General features: G+C 42.3%; 2 protein-coding genes across 2 annotated transcripts in view; both read right to left on the bottom strand.

Annotated features, from left to right (window-relative positions):
• Nucleotides 1-4368, bottom strand: part of YPEL2 (yippee like 2) — a 30561-nt gene extending 26193 nt beyond the window's left edge. Inside the window, exon 1 of the mRNA XM_082776066.1 lies at nucleotides 4331-4368. The gene's annotated coding sequence lies outside the window, so the exon portion shown is untranslated. The remainder of the gene's footprint in view (nucleotides 1-4330) is intronic.
• A 5119-nt stretch (nucleotides 4369-9487) lies between these two features.
• On the bottom strand, nucleotides 9488-27046 carry GDPD1 (glycerophosphodiester phosphodiesterase domain containing 1). The gene is made up of 10 exons (XM_082776645.1): nucleotides 26792-27046; nucleotides 22710-22752; nucleotides 18423-18558; nucleotides 17704-17749; nucleotides 16409-16527; nucleotides 15693-15782; nucleotides 14482-14615; nucleotides 13859-13918; nucleotides 13186-13237; nucleotides 9488-12512 (listed from the first exon to the last, which is right to left on the bottom strand). Exons 1-10 carry the CDS (start codon nucleotides 26925-26927, stop codon nucleotides 12390-12392), a joined length of 939 nt encoding a protein of 312 aa, XP_082632771.1. The 5' UTR covers nucleotides 26928-27046; the 3' UTR covers nucleotides 9488-12389.
• Between the last annotated feature and the right edge of the window lie 47 nt (nucleotides 27047-27093).

The following is a 27093-nucleotide window of genomic DNA, read 5'->3' as shown; positions in this document are numbered from 1 at the left end:
TCACCGTTTCTGGGCCTGCCTGCGCCGGCACGGGGAGCTCAGCCTGTGCCAGAAGGACGACTGCCACCTCTGCTCCAAATCCTCGTCCCACTCGCCCGCGAGTTGCCTGGCAGCAGCATCCTGGCGATGCAGGAGAGGCTGCGCTGTGAGAGCAGGCGGTGCCGGAGGCTTTCTGGCTGCAAGCTGCCCACCTCTGCTTCGCAGCCACGCTCCGGCACGGCTGGCTCCAGCCCCAACAGGTGCCAGGGGGATGCACCGAAGGGCAGGAGGAATCCTGCAGACAAGCAGCACGGTTGGCCCGAGCAGGTTAGAAACAAGCCAGCAGGCCCTTGTGGTCCTACCAGCAAACCCCACTTGTGCCACAAATAAACAAACTGCAAGCTGAGCTAATTTAAAACACCAATGGCTCCGTTTCCTCGTTTATGTTTTAAGAGGGTTGATGCCAGCATCCCACACGCAGGGCTACCAGCCCTTCATCTGCACTGGCCATGCACCAGAGGGAGATAAGAGAAGGGCTCACACACAGCAAGATGCAGCCCTTCGGCCCGTAGCCACCTTCCTGCCAATGCACTACGTGCTCAGTGTGATGGCAGCACTCGCAGCCATGGATCAAGGATATGAAACGCCACCAGAACGATGCACATCCAGCATCCTACTAAATGCAACACCCCTCCCAGCCCTGCCCTAGGACCAGCCTCAACTGAAGACGTGAAGGAAGAGCTCTTCCCACCCGACTGACCAAAGGACCCGAGGACCATTTTCTGCTCCGATATCTGCAGCTCTTCTTCTGACCACCACCAAGGATAACGCGCTGAGTTCTGACCAACCTCCTCCAGAACCACTTTTGCCCAACAGCTACTTTATTAACGAGGTGCATACTTTCCGTGGCAGTTCAGCCGTCGTGCTTCTAGCTCGCATTTCCATTGAAGGCATAGCAGCCCTAGCGCCACAGGAGAAAAGTCAGGTGAAGATTTACAGCCCTAGTGCTCACATGACAGATACTTTATAACCGAATCGAGTCTGAGATGGTCAAGTCAGCTGTTAGCCTACCAGTTTTTGTCATTAGTTCCTCCTGGATATCCTCACTAGCCTGCACGTTACTGCCAAGGCATGCGAGCTGACTCGCCTCTCGCAGCTCCGTGCCTACTGACAAATGCTTGAGCTGGGAGTTCCTGGGATTCTCATTAATTTTTTTTTATAGTTAATTATTAACTTTTTTTTTTTTTGGCGAGGCTGGACAATCTGTTTTTAATAATACATTGCTTGAGCCATCCTTTAGTAATACTTCATCAGTGAAATTTAAATCTTCCAGAGCCCCGTGGCTGAGCTGTGCAATCCCTAGGTCATACCACGCTACATTTTTCTCCTCCTAACAAAGTGGCTGCCAACGTGAAACAGGAGAAGCCAGAGTGCAGCTCTGCCTTCCCCCTCCGAGGATCAAAACCTTCTCTGAAGGGCAAATTCAAAGCATCCTCAGCTTTTTCAACTTTTAATAGCCTTCGCTTGACCCGGGGAGTTCAGTTCTCAGTTCTGTACAAGTCACAGCTGCGGTAAGAGGCGAAAAGCTGTGTATTTTTGGGCCTCGGCACAACATCCCACCTCGTAACACGCCGGAACAAGGCTGGAACAGGTGCAGAAGTGATCTCTGGCTGCTGTAAGCCTGCGTGGAGGCACCGGAAGGCGGCTCTTAGGGGTTGCATTCCCACAACTTCCACTGACTCACGCTGCCCGGCACTATCATTTGTTAAAGCAAGAGTGAAGTGAGGATAATAGCTATTTACTGAAAACAGAGGAGCGTGATTAGCTTTAATTAGCACTGTCAAGTGACTGGAGATTGTCGGGTACGAGATGTGGGGGAGCTAAGTCTTATTAATTACGTTATTTCCTGCAGCCTTAAGTGGCTTGGCCAGTCCGGCGACGCTTCCGGGCACCACACATCCCGCCCCAGCGAGCGGCAGCGCTCTCGGGCAGCTCTGGAGGATGCGGTGGGCGAGCAGAGGGGGGAAAAAACAGAAGGCAGGAGCATTTGGCTCCTGAACTGCAAGGCCACCATGCGGGCCATGCCCAGACAAGCACGGAACAAAGGGGCAAGGAAGGCATGGGAGAGAAAGGATGCTGAGCTTCCTCCAGTGAGAACTAGAGCTAGGAGTGATGGGGGCGACCAGGAGCAAGATTCAGGCCCTGCAGCCCACCCAAAAAACTGCATTTCACCCCCCCCGCCAAAGAGGCAGGCCTACAAAAAGTCTTTGTTTGGGGAAAAAGAGGTCTGGCTGCTCAATTGGCATCGCAGCGGCAGCAGACGTGCTGATTTACCAGAGGAAGATGTGCTCTAAGGAAATGAAAAATCCTGGCATGAGTCATAGAAGTCGATCTCGTCTATAGATTTGTCTTGGTTTCTGGAAGGAAAAGGAAATCTATCCTTAGCCTTTCGTTACCGTGATTAGATCTGGGGGACAAGGCCTCGGCGTTAACAAGCCCAGAAAAGAGGGAACAAACTGAAGGACCAACTCACAGAGAAAGGAAGCCGTGTATTTTGCAATGGTCTCAAAGCGATAAATGCACTCAGCTTCGCAATTCTGCCTCGAGCCTCACCGATTAGCTTCCAAGCAGCTAAGGGAACAGAACTCCCCATTTCTCCAAATGCCACTTGGTGATCTCTCCCCAATCCCCCTGCTCTAGCACTTCAGAGCTGACCTCTGAAGTTCAAACAAAGACTTCCCAGTTCACCATCCAAACCCAGGGAAAGGCTTTATTGACCTTCAAGAGGTTTCTAAGCACGTGGTCAAAGGCAAGACCGTGATGCAAGACCAAGAAGTAAATGTTTTTTTCTCCTCTGCAATCCCTGCAATGCTCCTATGGTAGTAGCACACTAGATCAAGGAGCTCCCACCTTCTAAACTGCCAGCCAGGATCGACACCAGAGTGACCAGCTCCTTAATTATATTCTCTCTCAGCAACAGGTATTCAGCCATGAGTCAAGGAGCCTTTGAGGGAATGTGGATTTACAGGTAGCGATGCTGCCTTCCTCAGTGCAACTCTGACTCAACTACCCACACCAAACAGCAAAGAAAGGAAATCACTTATTCAAAGCCTGTGAATCCAGAGGACACAAGGCAGCCCCATGACTGACACAGCTGTGCCACCTACTCCCAGGCCCTGGCACCATGAAAAGAGACACCTGCAAGGAAAGGTTTAAAATTTTAAATAAAAAAAAAATAATAAAATGAAGAAGCACTAGATTAAAGAAATATCTTTGTCCCTCCTACAGCATTCCCAATTTTACCTTCCAAGCACCAAAAGCTCATTGTTCTTTTCAGCAGGAGGCAAGAAACAGGGATCCGGTGAGAAAAGGCCAACGTCTTAGTTCTCCGTTCAACCGTGACCATTACACAGCAAACATTTAAAAGCAAGCAGAGGCGTGGAGCTCGGCACGACGAGGTCTTAAACAACGTAAACGGGAGCGCTGTGGAAGCATGAAGTCACAACCACCTCTCCAGGCAGGATCCTCTCCCGCAGCTCCCCGTACCTGCCTGTTTCTGACCGCCTGGCTCGGCAGAGGCCTCCTCGTGCTGCCCACTGCAAACCTTGGATACCAGCAAAGGAATCAGCAGAAAATCCTCACCTGGAGCACGGAGCAGGCCCTGAGGATGGCAGCGCCAGGCGGGCAGGTGCTGGGTCCCAGCCTCAGCTCGGCAGCCTGCCCCTGGCCCCTGTGTGTGCCTGGAGGCCGCAGCCCAGAGCGGATTCACCCCGATTCACCCCAATGGGTGTGGGGAGGGGGTATGGGGGGGGTCCGGCTGCTCCCCTGCGTGGTTCCAACTGCGCTTTTGGACCCATCCCCATTCCCTTGGCAGCACAAATCAGTTTTAAAACCTCACCCCCAGCCCCACAGCGGGCTGCTTCACCCTCACCGGGCTCCCTCTGGTTTTTGTGCCCCACACCAGGTCCCTGCAGGGGAGGACGAGACCCGGCCCCCCCCCCCCCCCACCGGGGTCCCCGCACCTGAGGGCGGCTCGGGGGGGGCCCCAAGGCCCGGCCTAGGTTGGGGGGGGGGGGGCCGGTCCCACAGCGCCGAGCTCAGCAGCTGCTGGGCCACCACAGGCCGGCCTTCCTCCCCTCCTCCTCATCCTCATCCTCCTCCTCCTCGCCGCCCCCTGCCCGGACATGTTGCCCCCCCCCCAAACCGCCTCACACAAAGGCCGCCGCTCGCCCGCCCGGCCCGGTTCGGCCCCCCCCTGAGGGAGCAGCCCCCGGGACGTGTCTGTGAGGGGGGGGAAGCGGCTGTGGCCCCTCCGCGCGTCCCCGACCCGTCCCCCCCCCGCCGCACTCACTCGCCGCAGCGCGGCCCCAGCGCAGTCGGAGCGCGGCCGCCGACGCGCCCCAGGCAGCCCCGCAGCGCCCTCCCACCGCCGCTTTATAAGCGCTCCCCCCCGCCGATTGGCACCGCCACCGACCAATCGCCGCCCGCTGGCACATAGCAACAAGCCGGCGGTTGGGCGCCGCCGGCCGCAGCCCATTTTGCCGCCGCCAATCAGCGGGCGGAGGCGGAGAGAAAAGCCCGCCTCCTCCTCCCTCCCTGAGCTCATCGCTCGCTCCCCCCCCCCCGTCCCGCCCGCCTCGCGCAGGCAGCAGCTGGGGCGGCGGCAGCCAATGGGAGCAGCGCTGGCGCTGCCGGCGTGGAGCGCGGCGGGGGGGACAACAAACAGAGGCCGCTGCCTCTTAAAGGCGCCGCTACCCCCGGGCCCGTGAGGGAGGGCGGCCCTGAGGGGAGAGGGCGCCGCCATGAGCGCCCCCCCGGCCTTCCCCAGCATTTTGGCACCTCCAGGCCCCGTGTGGCCGAGTGTAGAAGCAGATGTGGCCCGTACGCACCTGCACGCAGCCCAAACAGAGTGTTTTTTGAGGTGTGATTACCTCAGAGCACGTTAATTGAGAGTCCAGCAGCACACAGCCCGAAATAAACTGATGGCATCTCGCTGCCTTTTTTTTTTTTTTTTTTTTCCCCCCTGGAGTTCTGGTTCATAAATAGTGTGCCATACCTCTGCTTTTCCTAAGTGTTAGCAACAATTTGTCATAGTATAAACCATTATTAAAGCTGTGCTTTATATCCGTCCTTTTGGCACAGGCAGGGACAGAAGTTACATATAACACTCACTGAAACACATTTGCTCTCTGGGATTATTCTTGCTCTACTATTCTACTGCCTTTTAAAATATTTATACGAATATTTTAAGCAATTCTATTGTATAGGTAACTACATATAAAATATGGGTAACTACAAGGGGAATGGTCTGTTCTACATAGTAAATATATGGACACCAATGCACACTAAGAGCATTAAGCAATGGGTGATACAACACAGTATTTCTATTATTTGTAATAAAATAAAATATCCCATATATAGAAAGATAACTTTCTACCTTGCATTATAAGCGTAGTTTTCTTCCACACAAGCAAAACACGCCTCTCAGATCACATTACTGAAACGCACACCAGCTAGCTAAGAGACTGTATAAACCAGATTTTAAACCACAAAATGGCATTTGTTCCTGTAAGCTGGTGGTACTGCCAAGTACAATTTAAATATCCTATTAATGAAGGCTTGAGCACCATGGTAGTTGCTAGCAATGAAATAGACTCAAGAAGGAAATTGTCATGTTATCCTTAGTCTGCTACCAGAGCAACAAAAGCCTACTTTGTGGGCTTACTTTAAGCTTCTTCTTTTCTTAGATAACCTCCTTCCTCTTCAGGCCAGCAACCAGAGCCAACACACCAGATTTTCAGACCCACAGAACTAGATGAAGCCATATTTACAAGATCTAGACAAACTTCTGTGCAGGAAGTGGTGAAAAATTTGCTTGAACTTTACATCACCAAGACTCCTCAAAAGGATACCGAAAATAAAAACTATCAGCAAAATAAGTTCGCACAACATGAAAGAGAGGCTGCTATGTAAGCTTTTTTGTTTTGTTTTCAAACCTGAAGGTGAGTTGCACAGAAGTTTTGTTTGTTAATAAAAATGTTATTTACAAGAATATTGAGCTGATTACAACAGAACATTTTGTACAGATAAAACCAAGCTTGCTTGGTGGTTAATTGGAATTACATTGATATAAGTTGAGTATCGCCGTGGAAATCCAGGGAATCACACAGCTTTGAAATCACGAGAAGAAGACTATATATGAAAGCCAAAATTGCTTTTTAAAACTACGTGCTAATCTTTATGAAAATCCTTAGAAAATCTGGTATCTTTTTAGGGGTAACTACTTCATTAACAGCATTTTCTTCTGTTTGAAAAAATACAATGCTAGTTAGGTGCTAATTATTTTCTCATTGAAGCTGCAAGTCACATTTTCACAATTGATTCTGCATTACAGAATTTAGTCGCAAGCTCTGGAAGTGCAGCCTGATAAGCATCATGAATACTTCCACTGGGCTAAGCTTTTGGAAAATTCATTCATTTTAAAAGTCTGAATTTTGGATCTAACCTATTTGACAGCTCGGGTTTCAACTGAACAGCTGAGCAGGATTTTTCATTTACCTATTTGCAAACATCCTGTTTTTGAAACTTGAACAAGACAGCTAGCGTTTCCCTGCTCTGGGTCTGACATCAGTTTCAGCTTTTATTGTAATTTAAACTAGAAGCTGCCTGGGGCTGAGCCAAAGCATCACCAACTGGGGCTGACTTTTGCTATTTGACTATCACTGCAATATTGAGGGGATAAAGTATCAAATTACTCGTGGTATCTCCACATTTTTAGTGCTGCAATAGAATTAGTAGCACTTAAAATCCATTAACAATCTCAGTTGCTCAGTGCTTACCAGTTTTATTTACCGATGTTATTAGCCTTGTAATAAAGATACTTCACCTGATATTGCCTTTGCTTTACTTATAAAATAGGGGTATGTCAAACTTTTTCGGTGATATCACAAAACAACGTCTTCAGGTACTTTAGATGAGAGATGGTTTCTTTACCAACAGTGGTATTTTCCTCCCCTGCTTGCAGCATTACTATTTTCAGTCCCACAACCGAACCGCAGGTGTTTCAAGCCCTTCTTGCCCTCCAAAATCGCCAAGACACCTGACAGCGGAGCTGCAGCGCCCTCAGTACCCCCAGCCTGCTGTCGGCTCATCCTGCTGCCCACAAAATCCTCCTGCACCTTGCAGCAAGACCACAGCAAGGCACCGCGCAGCCCGGCCAGCCCCAGAGCTGGGCTGCGGCGGCCTCCAGCGGCCTGACAGGGACCTGCGGCTTTTGTGGGGGGTTTAAATTATTTATTTTTCCTGCTTTCTAAACGCTTTTGGTAGCGCATTTCCCACAACCGTTCCCCACACACTCAGGGAACTGAGGGGGCAAACGCAGATCTCAGATTTCTGCTGCCACCGCAATGGTCTTGCTCGCCGATGGAGTGAAGTATAACCCGAAAAATACCCCAAAGCAGCCACACCTCAAGCTTTCTCCTTTTGGATTATGAACAGGGTCGAGCTCTGGTGGATATGCTGGTGGAGGCCCAAGTGCCAGTACTGCAGACTTCTCACAGGCTGCACTGTCTGGAGGCATCACTGACTGATGTTTTCCATGCTGAAAGACATACATATGTAGCAGGACGGATGTGAAAACTCGTTCAATGTTTTCCAGTTCCCTGTTTTGGTTTCCTTCTGGTTTAGACTGTTTGCTTATAAATAAACTACTGCCTAGATCAATTGTGGAAATATCAGCTACCAAAATCTTCAAAAGGTTACTAAATACTGTTACATACAAAACCCTACTTCGCCTCTCTTAGCTAATACAAAGCCTCAAGGCTTTAAAATTACACTTGACCTTAAAACCTAGTATTAAATGTAATTTAATGGCAATCCAGAAAGAAAGCTGGAGTTTTACCTCTAGAACTGGCGGAAACATTAACCTGCTGATCGTGAGAAAAAGCCCGTTGGTATCAGAGTGCCGTATTTATGGCAGAGCATCACCTAACAAAGGACAATACAACACCACACAGAGACTTGCCACAAATGGTTATCTGGTAGCATGAACTTATTCAAAACACTGCTAGCTTGCTGCTGCCAATTCAGAAGCAGGTATCTGTCACCTGTCAAAGGCTTTTTATACTCCATAATCTGTTGATCACAATTTTTTGCATAAGTCTTCTACAGAAGTGAACATGGAAATGACTCACTGTGAGGGACACAGTTTACTAGAACAAAAGCATCCCAAAGCCATTACAAAAGGGGATTTCAGAACAATTTAAGGGCCACAGCAAGGTCATTTGGAAAATTAAGTCTGATTTTCCAGGTATTTAACATTTCAACAGAGACCAAAGAAAATGATGTTTAACCAAATAAAAAATGTAGATCAAGCCCTTCTACAATAAAGGCTCTCACTTCAGCCTCAGCCCAGTTGCTCTGGTACTGGATTTTACATGCACAGAAAACTGACCCTTTGCATTTCCCTGTTCATTTCAGATATGGTGTTAAAAATGCACGCATACAATCTTAGAGTACAGCCAGAACTGGGCCACTGATCACTAAGTCTAAAAAAAAAAAAAAAAAAAAAAAAAAAAGAGGACCTGTCTCCCAACCATAAAAGCTGGTATTTATTTAGGCATGCAATGCTGTGCTCAGGAATTAAGGACCATGATATCTAAAAAGCAGCTCTGCTGCTGACAACCACTTTCACACTGAATTACGAAGCACAGGCCAACGCTCTCACACTTACACAGCTGCTATTGAGCATGGCTACCCGAACCACTAGCATATATAATAAATCTCAAAGCATTCTTAAAATAAGCATTTGTTGGCTTATTTCAACTTTCTGTTTTCATCCATGCAGAAATACAGACCCTATTTTTAAGTTAAGGTGCTACAGTCCCAGACAAGCAGGCAGAATCTTTAAATGTAGAAATGCTGATGGCAAGAACACACGCACAGGGTCAGCTCTCTTGCCATGCTGGTCTTGGCATTCAGTTACAGCTAAGGTACTAGAGAACACCCTTTTAGCTTCCTCTACCAATATTACACAAGACTTGTCTGCTTCAAAATGAAACGCATATAGTACGGTTTCAAGAGTTTAGTACATAACGTGTACACTTTCCTGCTCTTCTCTGATCTTACATTTTGACTATCTGAATTTGCAGATGCACAGACAGGCTGTGCTCTTTGAAGCATGCCATGCCTCTTCTGCAGGCACACCTTTGTTTGGAAGCAACAGCACACACTGCAGTATTGAACAAGCAAATTCTCTACAATGTTTTCTAGCATTGCATACACAGACTACTTTCTATCTTAAAATGAACCAAAGATAAATCAAATAGGAATTGACTTCAAAAGTTTTAGCTAAGAGCTCGTTTACTCATGGCAAAGGCATGTTTAAATCCCCTGCAGGTTTCGTTTAGCTGCAGATGCTATAATTACTATGAGGAAATCAACATAATTGCCAAAAAATTCGAGAAAGTTCAGAGCATTTAAGATGTCCCCATCTTTTGAGCAACCCTATCCACATAAAAGACCACCATCAAAACTTTGAAGTTTACAATGCTATAAATAGTAACCTCAGAAACTATCCTTTCAGGCAAAGAAGTCACAAGAAAGTAGTATTTAGGTTTAGATCTTTTATGAGCAAAGATGTTTGAACATGTCACATTTCAAGAGCATCAATCTTTCTTTACAAGAAAAGAAAAAAGTCACTTCATAGATTTTGAGCTAGAGAGGTCCACAGCATTTTCTGCAAATTAAAAGTGCATGGAATACATGCATCATCCTTCATACATAAAGTATTTGCAACAGGATTGAGAACACAGTAAGTGTTAAACAATATTTAGAGTTAAAATTACCCAAAGGAAAAAAAAAAATCTCTCCTTGGAGAGAGGGATTAACTGAACATCCCCCTGGACAGCTGTGCAAGATCAACAAGTGCTTTTCTGTACAAAGGGTTTAATAAGAAAAAAAATCACACAGCATGTTCTGGAATATTCAAAATAATGATTTGATAGAATAAACATTCTACAATTCCCTCAATTCCACATTGTTTTGTTACAAACAGTTATCACGGCCCAAACCCTGTGCATGGGTACTCAGATTCATGGCTTCATCCTTACATTATCTGTCTCATAAGATTAAATTTTAGCTCTTGTACTGGAATTCAAATGGGTGACTGAATAAATTGGTCAGTTTTCCAGCACCGAGACCCTCCCTCCCACGTAGCTTGACTTACTCAAATTTCAGATATTAAGTAGTAGATTTATCAGAGAGGTGATATGTGAACAGCACAGTCAAAAGCTACATCAGACATAGGAAGACTAGTGGTTGAAGAACGTGCTGAGCATCTTTGACGGCAGAAGTTTCCAACACCACTGCTAGAGTGAAATTGTCAGAAGACTATAATGAAATAATAAAATTAAGTCCATATTTTAATAAGTGTTTTGTCATTCAATAAAATATAAAACAAAATAGCTTACTTAGGCAGTGATGAGGAAAATTTGAGAGAGAAGCTAAGTCATCATGTGTCCCTTGAGACATCAAGTCCAGAAATCAAGAGTAGCACTCTAAGATTCAGCTTTTCCTAGCCTAAAAGAACTTTTAACAAAGTGGTATTTAGTAGTGTTCTCTGAAACCAGAGTTACATTTGCATCTTTACGAAGGTGTGTGTGTTGGAAATTTGATAGCAAAAAAACTGAGTAGAAAAAATATAGGAAGGAATTTCCCTTCCCTTAAACGGACATCACACAAATGTGATTATCCATCCAGATGGACTTGACATTCTAACACAAACAGGCATAATGAAATAACAAAGATGCTCCATGATTACAGGTATGGCATGGCGTCTTGTCTCCCTGAAGTGAGACAAGAGCCCTTCCAAATCTGAGCAAGCAAGGGCAAAAAGTTAATTACTTTAAAAATTTGATAGTAAGGAGTATATCTTGCAGTTAATATACTTTTGTTTCTGGCTTATTATTGAATGAGATCCTCATTCTCATTATTGAATGAGAAGTAGATGATATCATCACTAAACAATAGTTTTGTTCCAGCAGTATCTGATGATTAAACGACCGAGTTTTGTGAATACATCATTGTGATTAATTAAGCTAAAATAGTTAAATTCTTTCTGAAAAACCTTAACACTAGCATAACACCAAAACACACAGGCATTGCAGGCTCAAATCTGTCTGACACACACATAGCATCTGTTCACAGTGACAGAACAGTGTTCAGCTTCCAGAAATACATTCCTTTCCAACCCCATTCCATAATACTTAGGGATTCCTGGCTTTTGCTGCTGAAGTTAATCCTGCATCCATGCCCATAAACTTCAGGAATATTGAGTGTACTTTTGTGGAGAGAAAGGACTAAAACTTACACACATCCTAGAATGACACCTGCTCCCGTTTTAAGTACATACATGAATCTGATTTGGGTGAATTCATTTGAAATGAACCTTACGTTGTTCCTAAAACTCCTGACCAAACAAAGTCTTCTTTGGTCCCTCACCCTGAAAACAACTTCCCATTTATCAAGCCAACAGATGTTAAAACTATTAAAGTGCAAAAGACTTCTAAAACATTGGTTTCTTCCATGAAAAGACTATTTCAAAGTAAGTGTAATCTATATTAAGTGTAATTCTCCTTTCTGGGAGGCTGGCTACTGCCACGCCATGGCAGCCTGACAGGCAGGTCAGAACCAGGGGCAAACCTACAGCTTTGCACTGGAACTCAGCATCAAGCCCAGAAGCTGGCTTAAATGCTGTACCTAGAGCTTGACCAGTAAGTCACAGTATTACTGTCACATCAAAAAGGCGTCTAAATACAGCCACAACTCATGCTCAGTGTTCTGATCAGTAAGAATAGCTAAGAAAATCTTCACTGACCAAGTGACTGTCTTTACTGACTACACTTCACAGGCTAAACTAACTGGCCATCCACAGATTCTGCTATTTCTCCTCTGCATTTTCATTTTTGCTCTACAAGTTATCTGAAAATTAAAAGCAACACAAGCAATATATACACAAGGGTACACTTTCAAGAGTTCTTTAGTTTCTGCACACTAGAATATAACTGGAGTAATTGACATGTCTTTACATCTGCTTAGGAACACTCGTGACAGTGTGACAGGTAAAATTACACTTATTATCTACAGGTATCCTATCCAGCAACTTTCTTCTTAACCATAACTATTAGTGAAGTGCACCTTTGCTAAATGATCTATTTACAAACGTAAACTATGCAATTAAAGTTTTAAAATAAATAGACAACCTTTACATTATGTAGCAACCTGACAACAAGGTCAAGGATCACCCAGCTATATCTTTCAAACAAAATGATTTGCGTACATTGCTCATTTTTTTTTTTGATGACATTCCTTGGCTGAATCTATTCTGCAAGGTCTTCCTTGTTTTTCTTCCCTTACGCTGGATAATTGTGTAAAAACTCCTTGAGCTTTGTTGGATAGTCTGTCATGACTCCAGTTGCTCCAAGATCAAATGCCCTCTTGTATTCTTGTTCTTCATTCAGTACCCAAATATACACCTGCAGTATGGAAGAGAAAAAATACATTAATACAGGAAATCCTTAAAAAAAAAAAAGTGACTGTTGACCTAAATTGTTTCATGTGTGACAGAGATGATGCCACATATATTTAAAACAATTAGACTGCAATGCCAAAGACAGACACACACACACACAACAACAACAAAAAAAAAAAAAAAAAAGGCAGCTCCAAACAGGTAAGCAGTTTCAAAAATTTGCAGGCTGAAGTTTTAAGTGAAAAAAAGTCTTAACGGGATTTAAGTTTTTTAAACCTTTTTCCAAACCTATAACTCTTCCTTTGAAACTAAAGGACTGCAACTGTAACAGCAGAAGCTACTGTTTAGGAACCAAAAAGAAATTTGCAATGCTAGTAACAGAACAGACTTGTACTTCTGAATACATGCTGCCTACACTTCGTAAACAAATCTAAAAATTAACAAATTCCATCAATAGTGAAAAGCTAGGTAGATTTTTGTAAAAGATTATTCTAATTGGATGCTACCAAGTGTTTTGATAACAGAAGATTAAGATTAAGAAATACATTTGTTTTAAATGAACTACATAGGCAAATTAATTCTGGCAGAGAACATGAACTCATCTTAAGGCCATACCCAGCTGGTTCAAATTCTCACTAGATCAAAAGGAGATTTGCTTTAGTTTTGCCACACTATACCTGAATGCCCCGAGCAGTGAGGTGGTCAAAAAGAGCTTTCCTCATTAGCAGTCTGCAAAAAGGAGAAAAAAAATATTTGTTCAAGAAAATTCTCAACATCCGTTGACCTTCTGTAACAATTTTTTCCACAGAACATTTAGATTCAATGCTTTCTACAATAAAGGGATTTAAACTACAGGAAATGTAGTTTAAACAACTCAAGACTGCCTAACGAACATATCTAGAAATTTGCATTAGCTACAGATATTTATATCAACTCTCCTGAAAAACAAATTCAGTGGGCACCTCCTTCCTCGTACAGATACCCTTGAACAATGGCCAATGAATCAATCCCTCTGCTTTCAGAATAATTTATCCTTCCCACTAGAAGAAATGAAAGCTACTACACAACAGAAACTAAACAGAGTATTCAAGAACTATTTTAGGTCAAACTGGAATATTCCCCACTGCTACTATGCCTCAGTATATTTCAGTGTACAAATAAATAGATGTACAGGAACATCAATGAAAGATTTGAACATGATTTATGCTGCACTGACAAAAATGCTAAAAGAAACTGAAGAAATCATAACTTATCAAGTAGTTGTAGCAATAAATTACTCTTAGTTGCTTAAGCCAATTGTCGATGTATAAACAAAACATGATTAAAAATTTAATAAGATTAAAATCTTACGTGTCAGCTAGCCAGATAATAAATTTCTGGCTTCTTGACATCTTCTGTGGTTCTTTCAGCCTGTTGAAGAAGAAAAAAAATTACCAGAGCACAGATTGAAATATTCAGATTTTCCTGTGAAAAAAAGAACCATGAAGAATGATAAGCATACGCTTTATAATCTACCCTTCCACCTTCCACCAAGGACACAAGTGGACTGACTGAATTCTAGCTCTGAAAGAGAGGCATTACTAAAATACTTTTAACATGATGCGGTCAAACTATCACCAAGAAGAATAGACTCCTAACTTAAGCCAGTTACTCAAATAGGCCTTAATACCCCTTAACTTTTTCATGAAATGAAAACGTTAATGGTTGGGACTCATATTTCTCCAGATCCCCAAAAAAATTAATACTTCCAAGATAACTTTAATCCCTTATCATAAATTTTGATACAGCTCCTTCAGAAAGTACTAGATCATTATCTACCTATCTACTTGGGCAGTGCATTTCCCTTAGAAACATTTTATTTCAGTCTTTATTCAGCCTGAGGTCAGCGACTCAATTGATGCTCAGGTTGGCGCTATCATGCAATAGTTTATCTACCGTTTTAGTGTAGCACCCACCAACCAGCTCTAACTCACTTGAGGATGATGGAAGGCATAGGAATTTCCAAGAATTCTTCCTTGAAAGGAATGAACGGCAGCAGACCAGTGTAGAACAGGCCAAGAAGCAGGAGGACACGTTGCAAACAGAAGATGATGGGAATATCAGCATTCTGCAGGAACCAGGAGAGAAAGCTTCTAATTTATCTTGGCAGATTGTTGAATTTGTTGCAATTGAATTTACTCATCTTGTTTAAAATATATTTTAAATATGTTAATGATACTTGTTTAAATTTTAGCACTCACACCTAAAAATTAAACAGCCAAGTGTCTACGTTATGCATGCCACTGAAATTAAATTACTCTTTCTGGTAACTCGTAATCCAACTTTTACACAATTTGAAGGGGAACAGTAACCTGAAAAGGTGAAGTCTCAGTAGTCTCCAGTACCGCTTCTGTGACCTGACAATTCAGACTGCGCAATACCACGCAGCATTTTAGCTTTGACTCATATTACCAAAAAGACCAAGCTGTGCTTTGATAAAGAGCTTGCTACGGTTTGGTATTACATCAGCTTGCTCCACAACAAATTTTAGAAGAAGCTGGTCTATGAATCAAAACATTCAAGCATTAATGAACAAATGCAACTGTTGTGCAGGTAGCAAAGTGTTGTCCTGTTTCAGAGCACAGATAAATCAGTACAGTATCTGTAGTCTTAACTATATCAGTTTCACTCATCTGCATAACTCCCTTGGACTAAGCATAGCTTTCATTTAATTCTAAATTGTACAATTTCATAGCACAAAAAGGAATAGAATTTATAGCTGTAAAACAGCTTCATACCAATATATATAAGTGTGTGGCAACTGATACCCACATCCACTATTTTAATAAAAAGAAATACATAATAAGCAATCCTTCTAAAATTGCTTTCATACCAGATGAATGATGTGCAATACTGGCACTAGGAGGTCCTGGCATAGAAATGTAAGTCCCCATATATTACAAAACAAATATAAAATGTGATTATGCTTTATTCCTTAAAATGTTTTATTGCAGAATATATGACTGTTAATTGTGCTTGACTCCATTCTGCTTACTACACTGTTACAATAAATTAAGTGCAAAATTTCTGATCATAACTAAAAGTCTGGCATAACTCACTTGATCTTGATTTACAGGGTGCTTTTCTGTACACATCACACAGTAACAAGCACGCAAGAACAAAGCTCAGCTGTATCCATTCTTACCTCCTTAAGACACTTTGATACAACCTCGTAATTGACATTCCCCCATACCGTCAAATGCTCTCGTTTATACTGACTCACCAGCTCTGAAACCTGCAATATAGAACAACAACAAAAAGAAACCTAACATGTATTCATTGAATATTATGTGCGGAATAGCTTAACTGAATCTCTACTTGCTAATTTTCGAGTGTGTAAGTCATTATAGAAAAGATAATTCTTCTACACAATCTCCCATTTTAAACTGATTATGTTGCTTTGTGTTCAGGACAACAGATAAAAGGCAGTATCACTACGCCTACAAGAAAAACTGGATGCCAAAACAGTATCTCATGGAAAGCAGGTTTCCTCTTCCATCATAAGCACTGATCATTACAATTACATCATGTTTCCATGCTGCATTTGTAGGCAACGGTCCACAAGAAGACCCTTCATATGAAGTACACAACAAAGATGTTTCTAGCAGTTTGGCATTTCATCATTAGTTTTATGCTGAGATAAAAGGTCAGTAAAGAGCTGTTCACTAAACATCCTGCACTAGATCTCTTTGTTCTGCATTACTTCATATGTGGTGCAAAATCTAACTCATGAAGGACAAAGCTCCCCAAGAACACAGACCTGAGTGGTTCAGACCGCTATCAACTCCAAAAACTTCTTTTCTTTTGGAATTTCAACATCCCATGACATTCAGTCTCATTTAAGCACATCTTTTCATGTACCTTTTTGATCAACACATTGTTGTTCACTTTGATGTCAATGTTGACAGGAGTTTGTGGAAATGCCTCAAACACCTCTTCCAGGAGAGGAATACGGTTATCTTTTCCCTCACAGTGACATTCTGGGGAAAAAAGACAGTTGTCACTGCTGTGACCTTTTATAAATATACTGTAGATAAAAGCTGAGATGTCAAAGCATTTGTCATCTTAAAAGAAAAAAATAACACGATTCCTAGAATTAGCACATTTTGGAAATAAAAACAAACAAAAAATCCACCAACTTCACTTGGATAGCTGTAGTTAATTATGGCAAGCTCACTTCCGTAATGAAAACGTATGGAGCCATTTTCACATTTGGGGTCAAACTATGTGAAATTCAGTTGTAATTTTGCAACAGCAGAAGTGCAGGCATTATTAAAATCCTGAACTAGCCAACACGGACTCAGTTACCACACACCAAATGCAATGAGATTAATATGAAATAAGACCAAATGAGAAAAACTTTTCCTTCTAGGAAAATGTACTGGAGAAGCATACTATGTAAAGGGAACAGGTGGCAAAATACAAAAATGTTAGTGCTTGAAATTGCTTGTGGCTCTCTGTATTACTATACATAAACAAAAGATGTATATGTGTGAAAATAACATATTGTGGAGCTCAACTTGGTGCATTTTTAAGTATTTTTCAATTTTGAAACTTTTTTGCACACTTTATTTACATTGCAGTCCCAAGAATCACAGTTTTCAGAAGAAAGCAGGTTGATCTTTTTTGAGGTTTTCCTCTTTCAGCAATATTTATACTGATCTTTAAGTCATACATACAGTAACTACTATACTCTTTTAATTCTCCCTCTGCAAATATCTGTTTTATCTGACATCTCATATTCAAGCTCAGAGTGAACCACCACAAGGGCATTTGAATTGTAAAAAAATTGCCTTTGCTTTCTCTGTTTTTGGACAACAGATTTTTAATCACCACCCTCTGAGGAGGTCACAGGGGAGCTAGAAAGCAGCTGCAAGACCTAGACAAGCAAACAACTGAGATGTTTACTTGGAAAAAGATATCTTACATCTTAGATTTAGTCACTGTCAACCAGTATAAAAAAAGTATGTATTTTAGTTTCTAAAGCTACAATATATTTTGTCACTTCTCTTCTCTAGATACTTAACATTTCTCTTACCCAGATACTGATAGATGCAAATACACACTTTTCTATTCCCTTTGCCAAAAGAAGAAATTGTCACATGGATATTAGTTACTGTAACTGTGCACTGAAACAGTAAAAGACAAAAACTTACCTTTCTGAAATGTGACATCCAATTTGCAGAGATATGGTGGAAGTTCCTGAAAAATAAAGAGGAAAAAAAAAGAAAAGAAGACTAAATGCAAGGATATAATCATGACTTATCTTGAAAAAGTCCAAAAACATGTCATTCATAAGGGATGCAATTTAACTGTAAAGACAAAACTCATTTTTTTTTTTTTTTTTTTTTTTTTTATCTCTTGCCTAAAAAGTGATTTTGCAAGTGTAATGTTCATTCATAGTTGAACTATTCGGCATTTTTGAACTGGCATTACCTGCAGCTGAATAAGGCAAGATGTTTCCAGATACCAGTCTCAAAGTTCTGAGAATTCCACTTACATATCAATGGAAAGCCAGTTCTGCAAAACAGGCTTTTAAAACTGTCAGTGCAGGTAGGATTCCTCTACCAGCTTTGCCCATTAAAAAGCCAGTCATAGGAGAAGGAGCTCTTGACTAAGCTTCCTTTGTCACCGGTATGGCAAAACAGGCCCGCCTCCAGAGAGCTATTCATCCACACTGCAGTTGGATGGAGTTAATCAGCCTCTAGAAGTGTGCCTGTTTTTATCCCTTGACTACATTGAGAGCCTAGTTCATGTTTTTTTGGCAGACTAGATGAATCCTTTCCTCAGGTTTTGGATACTAAGCGCACACCCCCTTCCTGCCCACCCCAGCCATTCTATAAACACAGTTCTAAACACATTTTCTTCAACTTACAGAGTATTTGAGGTCAGATATATTGACATCGACTCCAGTTGATCTCTTCAGGTTCTCATCATGGGACACAACCACTTGCTCATCCTTCGTCAGGTGACAATCCAGCTCCAACATGTCTGTTCCTATATTAACTGCACTGGAAGCAAAGAAGTCTGCCTTGAACCACACGTGTATTTTGTACAGGTCCAAACGTACCAGGTATGTGTTATTCAACTGAACTAACCCCACAGAAAGTGCTTTAGATGCTTTATGATGCAACGCATCCTCACAACCTTACTGCCAAGCAAGAAACAAATAATTCTGTTGCAGCAGAAAGCTGATGCAAGAATAAACAAAGCACTATGAATCAGAAACGGGATTTGGACTTGGGAGCCTTGGCTCTGCCTTCCACAGAGATGGAGTGACACTTCTGTCTGTTGTAGCCTACCGCCTCAATACTGAGAAATCTACTTCTTTTTCATTTTCATTTTTCTTTTTAATTGTTTCATAATGTTGAGTGTGATGCTCATCAGTATCAGCACATTTATCCCGAGAAGACAAGAGCTTGTTAAAAAGAACAATTATGTAGTAAGCATAAACAACACGACAAGGATAGGAACGCCTTTTTTACTTCCTCTAAGTTAGTCAGGAATGGAAGGCTCAGTACATTACCAATGGGACGTTCACGTTTTGGGCTTTTTCAGCTAGCAAAACTACATATTCTTAAAATAATTCGATGAAAAAATAATAAAAGTCATTAAAACAGCTGCTTATATTTTTCAAATGCTGCTGAATTAGCTAGTCATGTTCCAAGACACTTTGTAAAGTCCTAATCCAATCCCAAGTTTACCCTATAAAAGCTTAACTAATAAGAAAAGAGGTAAAGAAAGCAGAAAGTGGTAGTAACACTGATGAAAAAAACTACAATAAACCTCCTAGGAGAAAAAAAAAAAAGCTTTCCTCTAATGAGAAGCAAATCACTCATTTCATTAGAAAGGTACTCGGAAGGTATCACTCTAGTGGATAGCTGAATGTCTCAGCCTGAATTTTGAACACTTCCTTTAAAAAACCGGGCTGCTCTTTCTGAGCAAATCTTTAGTATCTGTGAGTACAGCCTTTTCCTTAAGAAAAAGGCTTTATTGACTGCTGAAGTACAGGCGTGCCATAAACATTTACAAGTGCAGGAACAAAAAAAAAAAGAACATCCCCCCATAAGCATTTAGCACAATCTCTGGTCCAGCTGGGATAACGTTCAGGAGGGGGATTGTCAAATTAAAGCACTTTGTTAACTGTTTTCCGGTGCCACTAATTAGGAGGAAAATAAAAATCCTATTAGGCAGCCCGTTCTGTGCAACCCTTCCTCCCGATGAAAAGCATCTCCAGCTATACTGCAGGAGATGTGCCAAGTTTGTAGAGGCCATCCCCACGTAGCACCATGTATTACCATTTAACCGTCCACATTTATTAGAAATATTACTGTTTAAAAAGTTCATGACTGATGCTGAATGGATAAAGGAGAACAACTACTTGCCTTGTTAACAAATTTGAGCATTTGCCAGGCTCTTACCACTAGCCTGCTGTTAAGAAGCTTCCTTAAAGTGCTGAGTTTTTCCAGCTATAGATCAGTTTGTTCTGCAGTTCTGTACTAATCTAAAAGACCTAGGGTGCTGCAGAGAAGGCTCAGTCTGGAGAACATCTGGAGTGAAATGTGTTCTGATCCAACTGCACCAGAACTCCAGTTGTCAAGCAGACTCATAGTTGCAAATTAGGATGGTAGAGCTCTTTGCTTGTTTAACTCCAACTGCTTTCAAGCAATAGGAAATACCAGGAAATATTTAAGAAATGCCTTACCTCCAAAAATAATGCCTTAGGCAAGGCCTAAAGTAGCAAAATGTACAGAGTTTATAAATACTAAGCTAACAACATACACTTATTGCTGTAACTGTAGCGTTTAAACCTTTCTCTTTAAGCCCAGTATGATCATAAATGTAAATACAGTAAGATAAGAGAAATGTCTGGAGAGTTTACTTAGCAGCTTCCCGTCAAGACAATGTTAAACTACCTTTGCACTAGGGACAATTAAACTTGTAAACAAAATAAGAGAACATCTTTTATGCCAGATCTCCAAATCCTTTAAGACTCTACAGATGGCTCCTTTAGTTTAAAAAGAATTATTCTACAATCTAAAACCACTGCAGAAGCATTTAAGTGTAGCGTAACATGATTACAACCCAAGAAATCTGGAGAATGTTTTATCTATCAGGCAAACAAAAAATACCAGTTTTGGTACAAAGAGCTGATAATTGCTTTCAGGAATATTTGTTAAGTTACGCTGATACAGAACTGGAAGTTACCAACAAAGGTTTTCTCCCCTACATCCCCCCCCAAACACTTTGTTTCCATACTAGAGCCATTTCTTTGTCATCATGCAACAATATTAAATATTCCACAATCCCTTCAGTGCAAATAGCATACATAAAGCTACCTGCTTGCCAATAGTTTCGTTACTACGGAACCAAGGGGACAGGTCACATATTCCAGACAAGAATTCTCTTTTGGATTCAACGACATCAATGGTCAAATATGCCTTCCTGCCAGAACCTGCAGAAACAACTCGTTCAGGCACACCCTATTTGGCTTCACACAAAATCTGATGGGTTACAAATTGGTTTATACCAGCCATCTGAGCCAATCCAGATGATTTTTCATCATGTGGATCACCGGTTTTCTACCCAAATCCTTTTGCTAGCTTACTAGTGGAGATGGCAGTGAGAGGGTGAGAAGGACAAAGCCTTCAGCCCTTTGCAGGGAAGCCAGAACTCTCTCCATTGTCTAATGCAAGGTAACTGCTGACTCTGCTTTCTGCAGAATATGCCTTTATCGTTCAGCCACAACAATCTCAAAACAAGTAACTGGACTTTGCTATTGGCAGTTGTGATCAGTTTAAAAAGTGGACCTCAGTGCATTTGTTACACCACGGCTGTAAAATGATTAAAATGGTCAGAAGAGAAACAGACAGACGCCTGTAATTATCACAAAACAATCTGACTCCTAGTGCAGTCCTTACCATAAGTACTACAGCCTACCTCTGAGAATGAAATAAAAATAAGTTGTGCTACAACTTTTCTTCTTAAGAGCCCTCTGCATATAAAGCCAGTACGATACTAAATCAAAATTCAGAAATGGTTGAAAAAGAAACACTTTCTGGAAAGTGTAGTAGGAGAGCTGAAAAGAGGCAGGCCAGCAGGAATGAAACAGAAAGCTATGCTAAGCTTCCATGGAGATAGAAAATACCGCAGTACTTTCAATAGCACTGTTTGGTCGGGAAAGCTGGCACTACTCAGCCTGCAAGGAAGCGTGCAAACTGATGAGGCTACTTACACAAAAGAAATTTTAAAGAAACAACACACAAACAAAAAAACAAGAACAAAGAGTAGCCCACATAATTTGGTCACTACTCTTCGGCAGCTGGAATTTTAGATATGCTGCTTTTTCAAATGTTTTTGGGAACACTAATAGAATTTATTGCTTCTTAAATGCTGAAGGCTTAAAAGGCTTTCCAGTACCAACTCAATTTTAAAGCCCTACCTAAGAGGCTTTCACACATTGTTCAAACAAAGTATGTGTATGAGGTTAAAAAAAAAAACATAACACAAACATTTTTAATAACTTAATGGGTAGTATATTAAAAGTTTGTTAACATTAAGACTTCAGTCACAATACTCCCTGAAAACAAGTGATTAACCTTTGAAGAGGAGGGAACTGAATTCCAGGAATCTGTGGAGAATCTAAGAGAGGTGCTTACAGCTGTAACAGCAGTCAGCAAGTTCATCCTACCACCTGAAATCCAGCCTTGTAAACTAATTAGCACACTGGTACAGACCGTGATCTGAAATACCTCGAGAAATATCAATTTATCTAGGAAAAAAAAAAAGTCTATGATATTAGTTAGAAAAATAGCTTTATAATGACAAATTGGCAGATTCAACCTCCATTAGACATGGAAGTAATATTGTTCTGTGTTTAATTACTTAGAGGAGGAGGTGGCCTCAAGAGTTTTATTTGCAAACTCCAGTCTACTACATTACCATGTATAAATCATAGTTTGTGGTTTCCCAATGTCTTCATGTTTAAATTGGAGTAATGTTTAGCAATCCATAGTAGTCATTCAAAGGAGAGATGACTTTTAGAAATAGGACACTGTAACCCAAACAACTGATGGAAGCCCGACCTTTTTGTGATTACTTCACTCATTAACAACATGACAACACCACAGGAGCAGGTGTTATTGGTTCCGTTTGTACTCACTGGTGAAAGGCTGCCATCGTGTTCTCCAGATTCTCTCCAGCACCTAAAAATAACAAAAAATAGAATACGAACTAAATCCTTCTCCTTCCCTCAATCCCAGAGGAAATAAATACAAAATTAATGGATTAAAGATGTACATATTTTGAATAAATATTTGGGAGAATGAGTATGAAGCTGAAGCCAGAAATCCCAGCTGCTGCTGACCCACTGGAGAGACCCAAGAGAAAGGACTTTGTCAAGGTTAAACAATTAAAAAAAAAAAAAAGTTATCTTTGATTTGTATAATACTTTGAATATGCAAACTGAAGTGTTTATTTTACCAGCTTTTGGGTGTCCTGTTTTTCCTTAAAAGCATTGTGATTTGGCTAAGACAACATGCTCTGCGGGCACAGTAAGGGCATTATGCGTAAGGTCTACTTCAGAGCTACTGAGAGGAGTAAAAGGGAAGGTGACAAGGGCTGCGGGGAGAAGACTGAAGCTGCTATTCCCTGAACACGTAACCCAGTTGACAGTCAAAGAGGTGACAACCTTTTTCAGTCCAAGGAGGCCTCCTGAAGTGGTGCAGCTCTGTCAGTAGAGACTGATGCTGCCAGCAAAGAGAGGTCTCATACAGCAGGAATGAAACACAACTACTAAAAGACAAGCAAATTATTTTTTCTCTCAGGCAGGAATAAACTCTGCAACTCAGAAGCCATCATTCTCTACGCAAAAATCTTTAAAAATCAGCCTGGTGAGGGACTGGAAAAGGTTGTGCCTTCTTCCCGCCTTGGCAAACATGCAATACTCTAAACCGAAACGCAAAACAACTTCAGGAAGATACATGGAACGATGAGGATATCCAACTGCTCTTTGCAGTGACGAATGCCAGGCTTTGTAAACAACAATTACAGAAGCTCCAATAAGGCCTGGCCTATTAAGGAGGCTTCACCATTACACACTTATCTAACGCTGTGTTTAGCTATTTAATTAAAGTAACGCAATTCTGTGCACACACAACTGGCAATTTAATATTGTTTTTATCAGGTTAGCTTGCATTGGTAAGCTTACAAAGGCTTAACTGACTTTGAATCAAAATGACAAAACCTCTGTGGTTTAACATAAACCAAGATGGTAAAATCCACAGCAACTTCTGTGATTAGACCTTCACCAATTTATGAAGTTTGATTGCAGAATTAGGAATAGGCTGAGTGGCAGAAATGACCTAGGGATAAAAGAGAGCAAGAGAATCTCATCAAATACTTCCGATGATTGCCTAACAGACAGGAAAAACCTGCGTAAGACCTGAATGATTATTTTTTATTGCAGCTAACTTTAGTTTTAAGTTTTAGGTAACTTGTCGGTTGTGTGTACAGCCCACACATCCTGAACTACAATAAAGGGGGGGAAAAAGTGATCAAAACATTATCCTAACATTTCTGGCAGAAATTTACAAAATTAAAACTTTAAATGACTGCAGTAACAAGTTGCGTGTTAGGGAGGTAGGCGTGGTGAGTCAAAGCAGTTGGTAACAAAAAGCCTGACTTGTGTTTTGGGGAAATGAGGAAAAAAAGTTTAGAGATGAGCTGAAACGGGAGCTGCAAATCAGCAACATGGGTTTCACAAACCACATTCAGGAAAGGGAACTACAACAAACAAGCTTTGAAAGCACCCCTGTGAGACACGTAGGAATCAGCCAACCAGTGGCTCAAGAAAACAACCCTTACAAATTCTGGGGTGTCCCCCGCTGTGCAAGCAGTGACCACCACTAGGAAGAATGAGACCATGGCTGGAGCACGGTGTTCAGCTCAGGGCTCCACAGTACAAGAAAGACATGGATCTACTGGAGCGAGTCCAGAGAAAGGCTGTGAAAATTCAGGGATGAGAGATTCTTGCATGCAAGAATCAGAGAGATTCTTGGCGGAGAGCACTGGATTATTTTGCCTAGAGGAGTTCAGGGGAGATCTTATCACCACGTATAAATAAATACCTGATGGGAGGGAGTAAAGATGACTGAGCCAGACTACTCAGTGCTGCACACTGAGAGGATGAGAGGCAATGGGAACAAGCTGAAATCCTGGAAATTCAGGTTAAACATGAGAAGAAAAAAAAAATTTTATTCTAAGAGCGATCGAACATTGGAACAGGTTGCCCAGAGAGGCTATAGTCTCCATCCTTGGATGTCCCCAAAACTGGGTCCTGATCGACCTGCTGTAGGTAGCCTTGCTCTGAACAGGGACGTCAAGACATGACAATCTCCTAAGGTCCCTTCCAACCTCAACTATTCTTTAATTCTGTAAAAATCTCGGACAAGCTGAATATACACACTTATGTCCGAGAATGCTACCCCAGGTCAAAGGCTCTGCAATCCACACAGCTGGAATTGACATAGGACTCTAGCACAGAGTACCAATAAATCTTTATAATTCTCAGACATGAGCAATTTTAAAACTATGCAGGAGTAAAGAAATAATTCAGGGATACTTCCACAGAGGAGCTATAACCTGAGATAAGAAAATTCCTGCATGAAAACAGAAGGAAAACCAAGCCCCGCAGACTTACAAAGCTTCACGTGCAGAGGTTTATCTTGGGGAGGACCAAGACAAACAAATTAAGTGTTACCTCGAGCTCCTAACTTCACCGGAGTAATGCAATAGGAAACCTGACACTGCATCTGAAGCTACAGCATGACTAAAGCCAGATGAGCACCTAAGTCCCACAGGAATTTAAGTTACAAGATAAACACTACACAGGGTGAAACGTAAGTGATCTTCAGTCTCATAGTACCCAGTGAGTAAAAGGCTGCTGAGTTGTTTAAGGAATGTACTTCTACCCTGGGTGTACTTCTCCCTATACCTGCAGACAGGAGCAATTTGAAGACCTCGGACTTTGTCTCTGAACGCCTAATGAATAATAATCCTCCCCTTAAGTAAGGCTTTTCTACCGTTCTAATGGTGCTTAGTGCAACTGGCCTAAACGCCTGCATTTGAGGCTTAGGGCTGTATATCTTAACTAAGGTCATTGCAAAGAAGTGAGAACAAAAGAAGATTAAGGTCACACCAAGTTCCTACAAAGTCATCCGCAACTTTGAAACAGCTTGCAAATTAACAAGCAGGTAACATTCAAAGTTAAGAACCTTTGTGGAATGAAAAGCCCTGGTAAGTAACAGCTAATATGCATATTCCAAACCAAAAGGAGCGTTTATGCTATACATAAGTCTATGAGTTATAACGAAGGCTAATCTATCTCATAAACCAACTAAAAGAAATCCACGTAGTAAGAGCTTGAGGAGATCAGCTCTAATTTTTGCATTTGAATAATTCAAGGCAGAGATAGTAGCTAAGGACAACTGACTAGACCTGTGATCAAACACTGCATTAACTGGCACTAGAACCAACATTTAAACTGAGCATCCGTCACATCTTCCACACAATCTAGAGCAAAATGCTTACTAGAAAATCGATTGACAGTATTTCCATGAGCTGCAAGGGGCAGCAGGGAACAGGACATAGAATAGAATAGAATTTGCTCCATTTTTTCCTCCAAATACGTAAAGAAGCTAGAAAAAACTTTAGAAGCACCTTTTGGCTATTTTATATAGAAGCAACCAGCCTACCCACCAGGCCATGGAGGAAGGCACACAGAGGGGCCAAGACTCACAAAATGGGCTTGGATTTACCACAGCACTGAAGCTGGAGCTGTCTCCAGCAGCAAGGGCAGCAAGAGCAGCATTTCTCCTGACACCAGAGGGCAAAGCAGACGGGCGGGCAGAGGCAGGACGGCGGATCACAGATGTTTCACACCTGAGCTAAGCGGCGGGCAGCATCTCGCTAGGAACAAAGCTATCGTTAACGTAGAATCCCTAGGAAGAAAGCAAACCCCCGGCTGAGAGGAAAACCACGAAGAGCGACGCAAAACGAGCTGATTGCGGGCGACGCGTTCTGAGGGGGAGATGACTTCGGCTTTGAAATCGAGCACCGGTCAGCAGGTGGCACCTAAAATTAGGCTACCGCAGGGAGGTTTAAAGGCAGCCCGAGCGTGAGGGGAACCCCTCGGCGGTCGCAGCCTCCCCCCGGCGGGGCCCCGCTCCCCTTTCCCTCACTCACCGCCGCGGTGGGAGATGTGCCGGCAGCGGAACCGCTGCCTCTTGGGCCGGTGGAGGAGCCCCGGGCACTTGAGGAGAAGCGCCGAGGTGAGGACGTAACCCCCCAGCGTGGACAGCAGGTAGAGAGTGGCCGACATCCTGCGGCAGGGAAAGCCGCTTCGCTGCCCGCAGCCGGCAAAAGCGACGAGGCGGAGGCGCTGAGGGAGCGGCTGAGGCGAGGCAGCCGCTGAGGGAACGGCTGAGGAACGGCCGCGCAGCCGCACCGCCCGCCCTCCGCCCCCGGGCCGGCAGCGGGCCCCGTGC

Source organism: Aythya marila (genome assembly GCF_965140915.1).
Source record: "Aythya marila genome assembly, chromosome: 20".
Classification (NCBI taxonomy): domain Eukaryota; kingdom Metazoa; phylum Chordata; class Aves; order Anseriformes; family Anatidae; genus Aythya; species Aythya marila.
The sequence above is the reverse complement of the archived record's forward strand: the minus strand, read 5'-3'. Positions and strand labels throughout refer to the sequence as shown.

Excerpts from the sequence above, each read along its gene's own strand:
- GDPD1 (XM_082776645.1), bottom strand. The coding sequence starts at position 26,927 with ATGTCGGCCACTCTCTACCTGCTGTCCACGCTGGGGGGTTACGTCCTC. Across the intron at positions 13,919-14,481 it reads ATGCCTTCCATCATCCTCAA|GCTGAAAGAACCACAGAAGA; the intron begins GTGAGTTAGAGC and ends CTTCTTCAACAG. Across the intron at positions 13,238-13,858 it reads ATTATCTGGCTAGCTGACAC|ACTGCTAATGAGGAAAGCTC; the intron begins GTAAGATTTTAA and ends TCCTTTTTGCAG.